Source organism: Ciona robusta, chromosome 2 (genome assembly GCF_009617815.1).
Source record: "Ciona robusta chromosome 2, ASM961781v2".
Lineage (NCBI taxonomy): Eukaryota > Metazoa > Chordata > Ascidiacea > Phlebobranchia > Cionidae > Ciona > Ciona robusta.
Window position 1 is genome coordinate 1,438,581 of NC_143236.1, and position 17,366 is coordinate 1,455,946.

A 17,366-nucleotide genomic window follows, 5' to 3' on the forward strand; every position below is an offset into this window, starting at 1 on the left:
GACTTGATTTTCTCTTAAAACAATAAAAGTGTTGTTTCTATGTAGATAGGTTATTTGCGCTTTAGGGAATTTTATCAACCATATGTACGTATGTTTTGTTTTGTAAGCCCCCAAAGGCCGTGAGAAAAATACAAGTAGGTGTTTTTTAACATATCTGACCAATATAAACAATGTCAGGAGTCGAAACACTTGTGGAAATGGGTTTCTTACGAAACAGAGCGTAAGTAACATGCTTAGAAAATGTTTTGTGTAAATGTTTTAACAATAAACCTTACGGGGGGTTGGGGGCAATTTTTGTGGTGAAAGTACAGGAGTTGTAACGTGTGTATAAATGCGGTGGCACAAAACAACGAAACCTGCTTTGTTTTTTACTTCTTGTTTGCTTTTTTGTGGTACTGTGTTTCTGCAAATAAAACCCCCAACCTCTGACCAATTGCTAAATCTGTAACATAGAAATACACATTCCATTACCTAAGAAAATAAATTAACATTAGTTTTATTCATGATGGCCTGTGTGAAGAATATTTTGACACAGCTTGTTTTATTATAAATACCAGCTGTACAAAATTGTACAGCTGGTATTAAGGAGACATAAGAAACATGTGGAGATCAGAATTTGTACAGGTATATTATTACCAATCTTCCACGCTTTCGTTCGCAAAAAAACAAAATGCCACCTTTTTTACATAATCCCAATTTTCTTATTTTACCTATAACTCATCTGTATTCCGTACAATAACATATTCCAGGGAAAAGGCTTGGTTAAAAATGGGAGATCGTGGAGTTCAAGCAGCAATGGAGTGGTTGTTGGAGCATAATGAAGATCCTGACATCGATGAACCGTATCAACCTCCTCAGGGCCGCACTCTTACATCAGAAAACGAGTCAAGTAATAATAATCAGCATCATAGACAATATACTATTTTGATTTGAACGAAATTTCAAGTGACATTGAAAAGACACAGTTTAACTAGTGGCTGCACTGGTTGGCATATAGTTTATATTAATCCACTGTAAAATTTGTCTGTAAGGACTTGTATTTTAGGCTTATTATAATTAAGACTTATGAGATCCATAGTTTTTTTCATCAAGTTTTAAACAAACTGTTTTATTAATATTTACAGTATAAAATGTATAACCCCTTTTCCCTACAGATGGCTGCAACATTCTTGTTTTATAAGCTAATAAATTTTAACAAACCCAGGTACTTCCTTGGACACACAGCCCTCAAGTCAAGGAGATGTTGCTGAAGCTAAACCAGTTTTAACGGAAGAAGAAAGGGAGGAAAGATTGAAACAGTAATCTTAATGTTTTATATTTTTATAACAACAGAAGCTTCTTTTCTATGTTAATTTCAAATAACTGTTCTATCTAAACTGCTACTTTGTCTCAAGTCATAGATTGATAATTGTTGGCGATCCATAATCTGTACAGTGGAGTATTACTTATGTAAATTGAATGTTTTGATTTTATATGGTGTTAACTTATTTTACTCACTTCTGATTAGAATTCAAGAGAAAATAAAGCAGCGTAGGCAGGAGACTGAAGCTGAAGAGAAGAAACGACAAATTGAAGCTGAAATTCAGCGTCGGAAAAGTGGTCAAGATATCAGCAAAATTAAAGCAGAGTCGGTGTTTTATTTTTTTATATTTGCATTTAAATTAATGTCATTTTCAGTAGTTTGTCTATTAAACATTGGTTTTCTATTATATTTAATTCCGTTGAGGCCCTTAAAGGTATAGTTTGTAAAATTGTATGTACTATGTAACATATGTATCATAGCATACAATGGAAAGAAGCACAAAAACAAGCCGAAGCAAGAAAAAGAGAGAAAAGAGAAGACATGATTGCACGACAGCGAGTAAAGGAGCAAATTGCGATGGATCGCGCTGAGAAGCTGGCTCGAGAAGAAAAGGAGAAACAGGAAAGAATGCAAGCATCACCTGGTGTGTCTGCATCAAATACAGCCACTACTGCCACTTCTGTAACTCATATCAAAAAGGAACACACTCACGCAAGGTTACAGGTAATTTGTGTTAAAAATTTGTGACAAACTTGTGTTAAGAATTTTTTTATGAAACAAATAATAAAGTTTTTACTTTTAACTTTATTTAAAATCTACGCAGCTGAAATAACATTGTTGCCAATTTGTTAAGATACGTCTACCTAATGGAGGTACTCTTGTGGAAAAATTCTCGGCAAAAGAACAATTGTCTGCTGTAAAGTTATACATTGAATTAAACCGGAAAGATGGGGATGTTACTCCTTTCATGTTAATAACAGCATTCCCAAAGAAACGTTTTACTGAGGAAGAAATGAACATGTCCCTTGAAAGTCTTGGTAAGTTGTTTATATTAATAGATTGCACTCAGTTTCTAAGTTTATCTTGTTTTATTCAGATTTGGCGCCATCAGCTGTGTTAACTGTGGTTAATAAAGTTCAATAATAAACTTTATCACATTTTGTACAAAGTTCAGCTACACATATGTTACTTCAATATATAATAAGGAGATTTTCTTTTTAATTGAAAAAGCTATGTTACTTGTGAATTAAACTACAGAATATAAGAGATTTTTTTTAATATTAGACAGTACTAAACTTACTATAAATGTGTTTCGAAAAATTTATTAAACTTAATTGGATGTTTACAAGTTATGTGTGGCTTCCCCATTAAATGTTTTTAATACAGGAAGCACTTACTTTCACTTGACTGGTGGTCAGGGGTGTATCCAGGAATTTTAAAAGAGCGGGTCGGCAAGTTTTTGCTTAGAAAATAGATGCGTATAAAACATTACGCTCTCGATAAAAACATACCCTGACTGATTTAAATAATAACTCACATGGCAGGAACGCGTAAGATTGGTTTTAAACTACAATAATATAATTTCTTTACTATTTTTAGAAGGAGGTTCCTAATTTTACAACAAAAAAAAATTAACTTTTTTTAATTTAAAGGTGATAGGTTCCGTGGGTTATTATCTTTTTTGTGTGTTTTTTATCCCTTTTCTTATGGGTGTCTGATGATTTGGACAACCCATTATAGACCACTAGGTTGAAGCAATTGCTGTTAAGTGACTTGCTCAAGGGCTGGACACATAGGCCCATAATGGTAGCAGTGAGGGACCTTCAATCTATTACCTCTGGGTTACAGGTAGGTGCGTTTTTTTTGCCACGGCGCCGGCCGATTGCTGAATTGACACCTATGCCAACTTTTATGAATGTAGACGAGACAGATATAATGCATAGAACTGCATTTCACACAATGCTTCATTATATTTTTTTTATAGTATCCACAATACTGATGTAGGTGTGCAGTTGAGTAAACAATGGGCAATAAGCTAATATACAAAAACTTTTAAACAGTGTAAAGTATTCTTTGTCAAGCCTGTGTTTTTTTCGTTACAAATCAATTGTATTGCACTGGTCTGATTTTAATAAGCATTCAAAATTCTCTCCAAAAGGTTTATTTGAAATATGACAGAAGTGGCGTAGACTTTATAAGAATGTAGGGTTGCGAGGTTAAAATGTGTTAGCTGGAAGTCGGTTTGTAAAGCACGTAAAATCATGCGTTGTGGTAAAAGTGTCAATTATTACTATACTAATTAGTTTAAGACGTGCTTACTAACTAGATTTTGATCTCCTGTTTTTGAGCACGGTAGTGGTCATATAGATCCTATTTTCCCCTATAACAGTTGTTCTTGGCTTTTTGGGCACGTTATTGGGCACGTTATTGAGCACGTTAGTGACCATATAGATCCTTTTTCGTCGAACAGTTGTTCTTGGCGTTGTTGTTGTTGTTGCTGATAGGGTTATTATTTTCCGCACTTATCTTAATTCTCAATTCTAGCATTTATTCTTTATTCTCTTGATTGAAATCAAATCATAATATATATTTATAATTTTTAGACTGAATTTTCAGATTTAAAACCGCACGATGAGCGATTAATTAACGATTACTTTACTCATGCACTTTACATAGCGGAAACACTCTCTGGTTATTTTTTTGGCGGGGAACGACGGCACGTGTTGTATCCACAGAACGATTCGACTGAATCAAACTATTGGCATTTAAGTGGGGACAGTAAATGCACTACCCTTATACCGTATTATCATTAATCGTAATTGAAACATTATTTTTAATTCAACATTATATGATTAATATTAACTTCTAACATTACCTAATTACTGCGTGATTACAGTTTGTCAAAATTCACGAAAACGTTTTTAAGCGACGACAGCGTTAACTAGTGTAGGTTTACAAGTCAACGCATGGTACAGGAGTTGTACAAAGCGTTTTTACACATATTCTTTACCAATCACTCAATCCTCATACGTCATAAGTTTCATTAGTTATAATACATGTATAAATACATTCTGCCTACTGCTCCACAGTCACCAATGACGATTAGAACCCGTTTTGTTGGTTACTTCAGATTTGTTTTTGATCAAGCCGACCGTTGTAGTAAACGGATTAATTAATATAGCAGGGTGGGGGTAGATGGGATACCTTTTCATTTTGTTTTCTCTTTTCATTTAGTAGTAAACAAAGAACATTGAATGAATTATAAAACCGTATCTTCGCGACTTCCACAGACCGTTGTTAATTGTTTAAAACACGATCAGGCTATTTGGATATTATGTGTTAAAAGTGTCCCATCTTCCCCGACTCTACTATATTATGCTAATTGGTTTAAAACGTGCTCATTCATTAGATCTGTGATCTCTTGTTAAGTTTTTTTGTCAAAATTCAGGTTTAGTGTTTTGGCAGAATGCAGGCAGGATTTTAAAAGGAACCCGTACAGTAAGCAAATGGTGTTTTGCACTTTTGCAGCACGTCGCGAGTTTTTAAAATACGACTAATTACAAATAGTTCAAACATGACAACAATATCAAGTTCTGAAGAAGAGTCAATAAACACGAGTACGAGTACCTCACCTATCTTGAATAGCAATGAGAATAGTAACAAGGAATATTTTAAAAAACCTCCAACGGGTGAGTACTTTATGAGTTGTATAAAAAGACACTGGCTAAATATTCTTTTGATTTTCATTAATAAATTGCTAAGAGCACATGCATTTTGATGTTTAATTTGTGATACTTTTATTTTAGTTAAAACATGGCTATCAACAAGATTCTGTTTGGCGTACCTGGCTTGTTTCGGCTTCATGAATGTATATGCACTGAGGGTGAATCTTAGTGTTGCCATTCTTTCAATGGTCAACTCAAGTTATATGGAGAGTCACACACACAACAATATCAGTGATGCATGTCCTGCATCACCATCTCACAAGAATTCAACGGTCAGCAGTCTAACCAGCCTTTGTGTTTTTAAAAAGGGCAAATATACTCCACTTAAGTTTATTTTGCAACTTCGTATATAACATAGGTGGCTACTAGCAACTTGCTAGTAGTGTATGTCTGTTCTGTTTGTAGGGTTTAGTGGTTTACTGGTTAGTATATTATATTATATTGTAAACGCGTGCTCGGGATCGTAATTTATAGAAAGCTTTTAGTCTGTGGAATATGGGGTATCTAATAAAACTACGGGTTCCAAGCGGTTGCAGATATTTCGGGTATTTCGACCAAAAATGCTACGCGGCCATGTCTAATAGATGTCAAATGACATACGAGTTTAACAAACCCAACTTTTGGCAACCTGTAATTTTATTAGGGACCCAAATGGAAGATGCACATATAATTTTGTTTACAAACTTTTGGTTCTGCACGCCATAAGTTGTCCCATGTAAGCCAATCGGTTAAATAATGAACCAGGTATTAAAACCAAGTAGGATTTGCTAATGTGACTTGAAAATGACATGCTTTGCACACAAATTTTTAATATTAGCACCCGCTCGAAAACATATGATCTTGCTCCTATTAGATTTTCAGTTACTGTCATATTCTGCAGACTGGCCTGGTGGTGTAAAAGTAACTAAACTACTTTGTATTTTTTCCCATAGCTAGACAGGAGAATTTAACTGGGATGCCCACAAAAGATCTTTGGTGTTGGGAGCCTTTTTCTATGGATATATTCTCACTCAGCTACCAGGAGGCTATCTTGCAGGCAGGTGAGTTTGTCAAGTATAATACAGACTGTAAGTGTGTGAAGGTTGACTGTGTTTTAAGCACAGATTTAATGATAAAATTCATTTAAATTTTACTAAAGATTGAATATTAAAGAGCCACTATAACAGCTGGAAGTACTGTGCGTGCTTGCTGTTTTTTCTTTGACCAATCAGATGAACTTAAAGTTTACCATTCTTCCTGTTTGGTATTCATGCGCATGTTTCGCATGCTATAAAAGCTCTCCTATTTCCTGTGTTTGGAGGACAGTCATGTATTGGAGAGCTTGTGCTGTCCCCACCCCAAGCACGAGCGCATGCACAGTATTGCCAGGCTGCCAGCTGTTATGGTGGCACTTCAATATTTTGTCCTAATGCATAAAATTGAATTTAAAAAAAAATGTAAAAAACTATATATTATATATCATTAGTTCTGTGGTGAAGTCACAGTGAATAGCTACATTAATAAGTTTATATTTGTAGGTTTGGTGGAAAGTGGTTGTTTGGTCTTGGTATTTTGTGCACGTCTGTCCTAACACTGCTTACTCCTGTTGCTACTCGAACCAGTTTTGTTCTTCTTATTATTCTGCGTATTTTCGAGGGAATTGGGGAGGTAGGAACCAGTTTAAAGTGTTCACCATGTTTCTTTGTAGTCATATGTTTTTAATGTTTTTAGGGTGTAACCTTTCCAGCCATGCATTCAATGTGGGGGATATGGGCTCCACCAAGCGAGCGTAGCAGGTTAGTCTCCATCACATACGCTGGTTGTCATCTGGGAACTGTGATTGCACAACCTATATCAGGGATTCTGTGTGCATCAACATTTTTGGGCGGTTGGCCATCTGTTTTCTATGTGTTTGGTAAGATTACACTATTTGTTGTTTATTGCTATAAAGGCATTTCTGTATATTTAATATGTGAAAATGGTAAATAAGCTGACAAAATGGGTGGTTGGAAAGTTAGTAAGTTAAATATTACATGCACATTTTGAATGTAACTGAACCATGTGTATATATTATATGTGCGAATACACTCAAACGAAAATAATATAAACATTTAACCTAGCTAACATAAGACATATGGTATGGTTTCCTCTGTAGTATCTGCTAAAGATTAGTCATTAGCCAATACATATATATCTAAAGTAAGGCGTATTTGTTGACATCCAGGTACACTTGGTATTTTATGGTGCATTGTATGGTTCATATTTGCACACAGCAAACCTGCCGACCATCCAAGGATAACAACTTCGGAACTTAATTACATTCAATCCAACCTTGAACCGGTAACTAGTTCCAGTAGTTCGTAAACATTTTTGTACTGTATTTAGTATATATCATTTTAGTAAGCCATAACATAAGGCCATACTATAGGTCCAATCCAACTGTATTTATGAATAAGATTTCATTTCTTTAGAAAGATGACTCAGTGTCAGTTCCATGGTGGGAAATAGCAACCAGCAAAAGAGTATGGGCCATTAGTATAGCTCACTTCTGCAACAACTGGGGCTTTTACACGTTACTTACTTGTCTTCCCACGTACTTGAAAGATGTTTTAAAGTTTGACATACAACAGGTGCCAAACCTTGCTTTTTTGTTTTTTTATTAGGAAAAACTAATTAAGCATAGTATAACCATTGCTTCAAATATTTTTTTAAACCAGCTAACTTGTACTAAGGATTGAGAAATAATATGTAAAGTGCATTCAATTCAAAAAAATCTTTTTGATGGAAATGTGAAACCATATTAACAATATTGACACTATCATTATTTGCAACATTATGTGTAGGATGGATTCATATCAGCGTTGCCTTATCTAGTGATGTGGATCAGTATAAACTTTAACGGAATGTTGGCAGATTATCTGCGTGAAAAAGAAATCCTTAACACAACACAAACAAGGAAAATATTCAATGCAGTTGGTAAGTATAATATATGAACGATCACTTGCCGCATTTGTAACAGTTAAATGCACTACCACAGTCGAATGTGTGTTAACCTTGTTTTCTACATTTATTAGAACTGTAATAACTAATATCTAATAAATGATATATTACATGTAAAATTATCCACTACATATCCATTACAAATAATCCCATTACAGAATGATCCATAACATTACTTTACCATCAAAACAACTTCCAGTTTAAAATGAAGATTAATTGTAAACAAGTAGTACTTGGGGCATCTCATTAATTATTAATCCTAATCACCATTTTTCCAATACTACATTTACAGTGCTGCAGTATCTAGATTGCATGACAGGTTTTATTTTTAATAGCATTCATCTAATTTTTTCATTATTACTTAAATGATATTATTAACAGATTTAATTTACGACCATTTCATGTTTTTGAATAGGTTACATTATATCATAGCTTCCATAATCTTTTCGCTCATTCGTCATTTGTGTTTTAGCTTTCATTGGGCCCGGTATCTTTCTGGTTGCATCTGGGTTTGTGGGTTGCAACAAAGTAGCAGCGGTTAGTTTGATCTGCCTTGCCACTGCATTCAACGGCGCTGGTTTCCCTGGTTTCAATACCAACCATGTAGATATTGGGCCACGGTAAGCAAACACATAAAACTCAATACAAATATTGTGTGCTGGTACTGCAGGAGATATTACATTGAATATTTGTGCGCTTATAGTGTTGTTAATATTGTATGTGAATATTCAAAAATATTTTATATATATATTTTATAATTAAACTGAATTATGCTATTTTATTTACTGATCTTATAATAAAATGAATTATTTATTGTTTAAAATGTATATACAGTACATTAGATTGTTTTGAGGCTAATGTCAGCACATTATTTTTTAGATATGCAGGTATACTGATGGGTATAACCAATACATGGGCTACAATCCCAGGTTTTGCTGCACCAGCTGTGGTTGGCCTTCTTACTGAAAACAATGTAAGTTAATTTAACAAAAACATGATTTATATTAAAACCTAGAAATCAAACTTACATTTGAAAGCATTTAAACTAGGTGTAGTAATTTTTAAACATTAAACTATGTGAAAGAGAATCATGTTACCATGATATGGAATCTTTTTGGTCGGCAACCTACCTGAATGTATGTATGAATATAACTTACTTTATTCTTGTGTAGCCGGAAAACGACAGTTGTTGCAATACGGGTGTTAATACAACTGACCACTGGGTTCGAGCAATTGCTGTTAAGTGTCTTGCCCAAGGACACATTCACCCACAATGGTAGCAGCAACAAGCCTTGAACCCATTGTTTTGGTTACTGGCAGGCGCGCTAACCACTTTGCCACGGCGCCTGACTTACCTATCCACTTGACATGTCTGTTAAACTCTTTTTTAGTTTTGTTTCATATTATGTCATTTATCCTTAGCCCAGCAGAAGTCAATGGCGCATTGTGTTCTACATTGCTGCCGGTGTTTATCTGACTGGAACTATCCTTTACTCACTGATGGCAACTGGTGAGGAGCAAGAATGGAACAGAGGCAAAAAGAAAGTTGAGCTGGATCAAAAGCAGCCTTTACTGCAGTGATTTAATGTTTTTCTTAGTTTAAACAGTGCTATTTGATTGTTTTATTGCTTCCAAGTATTGATTTTGATCATGTGCAATACTCCTTTCTCCCTTTTTTAATTTAGAAGTCCCTCTGTTTTTGTAAGAATAGGCCAAGATTGTTTGATTACCATATATTGCAGTTTGCCTTACTGATATTGATTGATGGAGCCAAAATAGTTTAAAATTTAAGAATCTGTGCCCCATGTGATTTTTAAATGTGCCTTGTTTTATTGATATCTTTAAGATTCGAAAACTTTTCTATTTTGGTGTTTGTTTTAATAATTTTGGGTGATTGTTTTGATTTTGTTCCAATTTAAAAAAAGTTTTTCTCAAAATGTTTTGTATGGCTAGGTGAGTAACTAAATACAGAATTTGTGAAACATTGTTTGTGAACAGTTTGCAACCCTGAGTCAGTTAATGTCCGCCATATTAGATAAAAAATAGCGGATTAGGATTAGGGTAATAAAAAACGCACAATAATAGCACGTGATACCTTTATCCCGGTAAGTAATCGGGAATCCGAAAATTCAAATTTGTGCGGTTTGTTATATAAACAGAATGGTCCCACAAAAATACGCCCGGCGGGGCCTGATGGGAAAAATAGGGTCTTGCAGGTACTTTTTTATGTTCCGTCTCATCGGGCGCCGCCGGGCGTTTTAATCTGATCCCATCAGAACTAAGCGTGTATGGAGAGACGCAGAGTCACGGTGATAGTAGACTCCACCAGGTTTTGAAATGTACGACAATGTAATTCACACAGACGGGTTTGTTTCTGCCATCGAGTTTTGTCCATACGAGTCGGCGACCAAATTATTGGCGTATTCAAGTGCGGAATACCTCCACATTTGCTCTGTGACTTTCCAACATGAAGAACAGAGCAGCCAGCAGGAGAAACAACCCGTTCGTTCAGTTGTAACTCACCATGAACATCTAAAAAAATACAGCCAAGATGGTAAGTAAACTGGCTTGTAGTTTCATATGTATGTGCCTCAAAAAAAAAATTATTCTTCCCGCTGGTGTCAAGTAAAAGTGTTGCTCTAATGTTTCTTAGGTCTCCATACTATCGACTGTAAGTTTGTTTGTTTTTTTTAATTCAGACATTTGTATCTAAAACGGACGCTATACAATTCACATTTTGAATGTTTCCATTTGTAGGACTACAAAGAGATTGGCCAGTCTGCAGAGTATGGCAGTTACTGCCCGGCGCCGTGGTATAGTGGTTAGCGCGCCTGCCTGTAACCCAGAGGTAATAGGTTCAAGGCTCGACGCTGCTACCGTTGTGGGCGTATGTGTCCTTAGGCAAGACACTAAACGGCAATTGCTCCAACCCAGTGGTCACTAATTGGTTGTCTTAATTATCAGCCATAAATAAAAAATTGAAAAAATCCCCCCCAATAAATAATCACCCACGAAGTAACAAACATGGTAACTTGTAAACTGGCACGAGGTATTAAACCTGTGTGATAACGACTGTCGATTTCCGGCCACGCGAGGATAGAGTAAGTTACATTCATTCATTCATACTGAAGAGATCTCGCACATGCAAGACAGTTATTTTTCGCGTGCGAGCGTGCTATCATTAAAAATCTGCGTGCAAAGCATGTACATTTTCAAGCCATGATATTATTAACACACGCTAGGAAATCTTACTTAATTTAATACATAATTTTTCTTTGTTTAATTAATTGGCGTGAGTGAGACAAATTGTGACATGCATCACCAAAAGTCTGTAAAAAAATCGCGCGTGCACCTGCCATACCCTGCAGTCTGGGAGATTGGTGGTGCCGCCTATTATGTTTAGATTAGCTGACCCTTTATCTCTGCACTACAATGTGGAGATAAGGTAGTACAATTGCTTTACTATTTTACTGAATTTTTTTTTCGCAAGGTAAATGCTTTTAATCTTGTTGTTCAGAATTTAAACTTACAGTAAAACCACTGTGCGCAGGTATCACTAGCATCTCATGGTCACCGTCAAGCTCAATGAAATACCTTCCAAGATGCGGCAAACTGGCTCTTGGATTACTTAATTCTAAAGTTATCATTCTAACCACCGACTTTAAAGAAGAAACAACCCATACAGTAAGTAAGTGTGATGTAGTGTTATTATTTTCAGGTACGATACTTTTAGGAAGTAAATAAGTATTCTAGTTTTAATTTGCCTTGGGACTTTATTTGTTCATTTGTGTTGCAGGTTTCCACAGTTTAGCATTATTAATAGTAATGTGTTTTATAAAGTATAATTCAATTAACCTGTTTTGAAATCAAAATGTTTGCAGACGCTTGAAGGCCACAAGAGCGGTGTTAATTCTGTTGCTTTTGAGCCATTGGAGGGCAATAAACTTGCTTCTGTAAGCGATGACAACACATGTAGGATTTGGGATTCCGTAAATGAGAGCATTCTCCATGTATTGTGTTTGCAACACGCTGGAATAAATGTTTGCTGGAACAGACTTGAACCTGGTAAATATTTTTATGATTATAAGTTTTTTTTTTTTTTATCACCTAATATTTTTATTTTCAAGACCAATTTAAGATATATTTAATATATATGTATTTTTACAACCAACCAATAGAATTTTTTTCGCGCTAAACCACAGCGCATACTTCTCACGACCGTTACATCATGAAACGTGATAACTACTAGTTATGACTTGTTGTAAACTATTTGTCCTGTTTGTATGCTCTGGACTAATCGCGTTCATTTGTTGCCCCAGGTTTTGAGTCGCTTGTTTTTGAAAGCTTTCTTTTTTTTTCTGTTGTCTATAGTTTGCGTTGTGTATATTAAATGTTATGTGTACATACAAATTCAGTTTGATAAAGCCTATATTATCCAAACTTGTAATAAAAATACAATATGTCTATTTCATTACAGATGTACTCATGGTAGCGGAACTTTCTGGTAGCATCCGGTTTTATAGTTTGGATGAAGAAAATGAAGCACCATTGCCACTTAAATGGCTGCATTGTGGAAGGGGTAACCTTACAGCCGCTGATTGGTGCCCCATTAACCCCATGAAAGTAGGGGCTGCTGTTGGTACTGAATGGGTGTTGTGGGACTCTACTAAATCTAGGTCAGTTGAAATGTGTAACAGAACCACGTTCTGTCATAAATTAGTGTTCTTTGTTTAACTGATATGAACGCTTAAGTATTATTAAATTACGACGTACATGAGTGGACCAATATTCCGGTGGCCGAATGTGCAGTGGATTATGAAAGTAAACTACGTTCAGTATTCTCTGGTGAATTACGTATTATTAAATTACGACGTACATGAGTGCTAAACCATGATGTATTCAGTACAAATTTCTGCCCAAAAGTATTCTGAAATTCCTGCCTAAAATATCTGATACTATTTCTATTTATTATGTGTCAGTCTTTCGGAGGATACACGGCAATGTCATGTTGGTGGAAGCATCATGTTCCGGTGGTCTCGACAAAATGAAGACGTTTTCCTCACTCAAGGAAGACCAAAACATTCACTTAAAATCCACCATCTGGGTCACAGGGAAGTAAGCATATTTCTTCCCATTCTTAGCTATGTGTTTTAACTTGTTTAAAAGTTGATTTGAGGTGTTACATAACACACCAACGTTCCATGTCCAGTGTAATGGTTTAACTGTGCCCTGCTTTTCCTATATAAAAAAATTTTAAATGTCACTTGACACTTGTTTATTCTAGCACGACCATGGCCTACTCAATACACGGCCTAGGAATACACCGAAACTGCTCAGAAAATAGGAGGCCTATTGACGCGAATAATGCCCATTATAATACATTGTTACGTCACGGTTTTATGAATGGATTTTGCTGTCTGGCTGTAGTTTTTGCATCAAATAACAGTTTATTTACCATTCCCGGTTAAATTACCTTATTTTTCGGGTTATTTTGTCAACATCTTATATTTTTTATAAATGTTTAAGCATGACTGAACAGATAGGAGTTACTTTTAACCACGTGCGGCATACAAGTAAGTTTTACCGACAGTTTAGTTTGGCTCAGTCGCTGAGTGAAAATAGTATTTGGCTTAAAACAGACGTTTTTTAAGACAGCCTATGCATATCTAGCAAAACAACACCGCAGTAACAACAAGTAAGTTAATTGATATGTCCGTTGCGGACTTTTAAAACCGGCCCTTAAAAACAATATAGGATATTGGATAAACACAAGCATTAGCCTTTTGTCTCAAGGTGCTTATGCCTTGATCTGTCCTGCTGCTCATAACTCATTTTCTACCTGAGGTTTTTTTTTGTTAAAGCAGGACAGAGGCTCTTCCTCAAGGTCAAAAAATGGGTCATACACCACATCATAAATTAAGACTGTATAATACAAACAAACTCACGATAGCCTCCCTTCGTACTTAAGTGTTGTGTCTAACTTTAGACCTTTGTCGCTGTTTAAATTTGACTAGTCTTCCTTCCTGAAGATCTTCTTGCCACTTCTTCATGATCATAACATGCACTGATGGTACCCTTATCCAAATATTTTTATCCAACTACGGAACACCTATTGACCATGCTTAAATAGCTTGCTTAATAATTCTGGTGGCTTACAATTTAATCTAAATAAAATTATAAAGGTATGCTGCATTATAAAACTTGCCAAATGCCTGTCTACTAAATTAAATATAATCAAAACGTAGGTTTTCTGTGTTGGTAAACTGAATCTGATTGCTCGTCTCTCTTTATGCTTAATAAACTGATATTTATATACTAATAAACCTTTTGCGCTGCTTTATATGTCTGGTATGATTTTAACTAAACAAGAAATTATCCCGGCGACACGTTCTGTGATAAACTGTAAGTTAAAACAACCTAGAACTGGTATTGAACCTACCAACAACTGCAAACTGCATTCAAAATGAAGGAAATCCATTCATAAAACCGTGACGTAACAATGTATTATAATGGGCATTATTCGCGTCAATAGGCCTCTTATTTTCGGAGCAGTTTCGGTGTATTCCTAGGCCGTGTATTGAGTAGGCCATGGCACGACATGGCAGCGACAGTTATTATAACACGGCTGTTTTGTTTCATACACCGTTTGCCCACTTTCGAGTTTTTGCCTTTGTGTATATTGTATCAATTGATAAATACACTACTAACTTACACATTTAAATTAATACCGATACTTTCACAATTTCTTTTTATTTTTTATATTTGAACCCTTTATGTCCTGTATTTTTCAGTTACTACGCCATGAAACATTACAAGTAGGAAGTGGAGCAACATGGCACGCCATTCACCCTATATGTGCTGTAGCTGGATCGCAACACATCCAATTTTATGATGTTTCCTCAGATCTTTGATTACTTTAGTTGTCACACATGTTAGCGCTGTCATTTCTAACTAAGCGATTGTTTTGTTTTGTGCACCAATGCTGAAAATTGAAATGTTGATATTAATCATTTGTATGATTTTCTATCCACACTGCCAAAATGATATTTCTTTATAGAATAAGGTAGTAGTAGGTAAATTCAACTTAAACATGTCTACTGCCTGTACCACTGAGAAACATGTTTTTCCTACTGTAAAGGAGGTGGCAAATTTTTCTTCAGAGCTAATCACTAAAACTGCAACTGAAGCAATTTCTCAGCGAGGAGTCTTCACCTTGGGTGAGGTTTTTAACTTTTATTTATTCTGAATTCGGTATTATATTCTTTAAATGTTTCTGTGAGATGCATACAATTTGTTACAAATCAGCACTTGATATATCAGAAATAGTGCTTTTCTGGTTCTTTTATTAATACTTTTATAAAAAATAGTGCTTTTCTGGTTCTTTTATTAATACTATTATTAATACTAGAATACGACAGTATGTATAACATAGGGTATTTTTTTAAACACACATTTACCAGGGGTTTCAGGGGGAAGCATAATCGGTATTCTCGCGGACAAGTTGCTTGACAATCCACTTGTTGAATGGGGAAAGTGGAAAGTTTTCTTTTGTGATGAAAGGTTGACTGAGTTTTCAAACAGTGATAGCACATATGGCCAATTTAAGGTATCTTTTGAAATGACATGTTTACATTAAATTTGATTTAGTTTGATTTCTATTTTTACCAATTAAGATATGTCCAATCTTGGCAGCTTTGTAGGGTATAGGTTTTAGAAAAAATATTTTAGCAGCTAATATTATAAAAAAAAGAATGGTTTATCAACCAATTATTTTGCTGAGACTTCATTATTGTTTAGTCTTTCCTTTATTAATGCAATAAACCTTTGTTCAAATATATATTGTTAGATTTGTTACTTTGCAAAACCAGCTTCAAAACTATCTAATGCCTGGCAGCAATATTAGCATTATGTAAACGATTGTTGAAAAATAACTGTTATGTCTATTTTTTTGCTTAAGTTTACACTAATTTTAGGAAAAATTAATTGACAAGGCCAATTGTCACGACTCCTGGTTTCCAATCAACCCCAATCTTCCGGTGGCCGAATGTGCAGTGGATTATGAAAGTAAACTACGTTCAGTATTCTCTGGTGAATTACCTAAGTTTGACTTGCTTCTGTTAGGAATGGGACCAGATGGTCACACCTGTTCATTGTTTCCAGGACATAAACTCCTGAATGTGAGTTTCCATTTGTGTTTTAAGATTGCAACTGATCATAAATTTGATCAGGGCTGTAAACGGAATGTAACATTCTAATTAACAGTCTGAAATGTGTAATGGATACAAATATAAAAGTCATCATAAATAGACCTCAAGAAGGAGTATTATGATAAAAAATTACGGCTAATCGGGCTGCAAGTGGTAAACGCAAAAGACAAACCAAATGAATCTAATTGAGTTGCACAATATATGAAATAAGATTTAAAGGTTGCTCTTCCATGTCAGTCAAGTTTTAAAGTTTGCTGTGCCTAGCTGGTAAATTTTATACACAAAAGTACATGGAAAATGTTTTATTACAAACTTCCAAGTATTTTTTTTTTATTCCAGGAAACAAAAAGTTGGATTGCTCCAATCGATGATTCGCCCAAACCTCCGCCATGTCGAGTTACTATGACTTTTCCAGTACTAAACAACGCTTGCAATGTTGCTTTCATTTCAACAGGAGGAAGCAAGGCGGATACAATTAAAGTGAGACAATTTCTGTTGATTCTCTATGTATGTGTTTTAAAATGTATTTTAAGTCTAAGTCTTAAACAATTTTAGTCTCTACCAAAAGGCTAGAACAAGAATTGCAGTTTTAACTGTTGCTTTTTATAAAAAATACTTTTTTATCTTTTTGTGAGACTACTTTTAATACTTTTAATATCACACCAAATCCAGTCAGATACATGTAAACATTGGTGAAAACTTGTTTGCCGTCTGCATTACCCTATACACCTCATGGCTAATTTAGGTTATATATTTAATATTCTATATGTCTTATCTAGGAAATTTTTGCTTCTCATTCCGATGGAAAACCTCTTCTTCCTGCTGCTCGTGTGCAACCAAAGAATGGTGTTTTGCATTGGATCATGGACCAATCTGCAGCCAGCAAATTGTAGATGGAAGTCTTTTTAAAAAGGAGTGCTAATTTTACTTTCTATCACTATCTGTATATATATGCTTTACAAATTGTCTGTGCAATTTTTAAGCCATATATAAATGACGTTTGTATTGGTTACTATAAAGTAGTTTAACTTAAATCATAGTTGACGTTTTAATGTGTGTTGTATGGCATTTAATTAAATAAATATTATTCGTCTTCATATGAATGTGTATTTAAATTAAGCTGTGGTCTCGATGCTTCGAAATATTTATAAT

General features: G+C 35.0%; 3 protein-coding genes across 4 annotated transcripts; all 3 read left to right on the plus strand.

Moving 5' to 3' along the window:
• The first annotated feature begins 39 nt into the window (after positions 1-39).
• Positions 40-2,699, plus strand: LOC149739607 (UBX domain-containing protein 1-like). 2 transcript variants are annotated; one of them, XM_089872952.1, is made up of 7 exons: positions 40-220; positions 750-889; positions 1,205-1,298; positions 1,508-1,627; positions 1,783-2,026; positions 2,157-2,340; positions 2,400-2,699. In XM_089872952.1, exons 1-7 carry the CDS (start codon positions 171-173, stop codon positions 2,444-2,446), a joined length of 879 nt encoding a protein of 292 aa, XP_089729078.1. In that variant the 5' UTR covers positions 40-170; the 3' UTR covers positions 2,447-2,699. The 2 variants fall into 2 exon arrangements, with proteins under 2 accessions (XP_089729078.1, XP_089729079.1); XM_089872953.1 differs by lacking the exon at positions 40-220 and adding an exon at positions 318-624.
• Positions 2,700-4,753: 2,054 nt separating this feature from the next.
• Positions 4,754-9,994, plus strand: LOC149739608 (sialin-like). The gene is made up of 11 exons (XM_089872938.1): positions 4,754-4,992; positions 5,110-5,300; positions 5,965-6,068; positions 6,546-6,675; positions 6,739-6,922; positions 7,232-7,347; positions 7,479-7,637; positions 7,851-7,983; positions 8,480-8,627; positions 8,887-8,980; positions 9,430-9,994. The coding sequence occupies exons 1-11, from the start codon at positions 4,878-4,880 to the stop codon at positions 9,586-9,588; spliced, it is 1,533 nt and encodes a 510-aa protein (XP_089729064.1). The 5' UTR covers positions 4,754-4,877; the 3' UTR covers positions 9,589-9,994.
• A 234-nt stretch (positions 9,995-10,228) lies between these two features.
• Positions 10,229-17,311, plus strand: LOC149739609 (nucleoporin Nup37-like). The gene is made up of 11 exons (XM_089872960.1): positions 10,229-10,561; positions 11,558-11,691; positions 11,889-12,072; positions 12,485-12,683; positions 12,987-13,122; positions 14,799-14,875; positions 15,118-15,224; positions 15,468-15,613; positions 15,981-16,184; positions 16,554-16,694; positions 16,994-17,311. Exons 1-11 carry the CDS (start codon positions 10,345-10,347, stop codon positions 17,105-17,107), a joined length of 1,659 nt encoding a protein of 552 aa, XP_089729086.1. The 5' UTR covers positions 10,229-10,344; the 3' UTR covers positions 17,108-17,311.
• Positions 17,312-17,366: the final 55 nt, after the last annotated feature.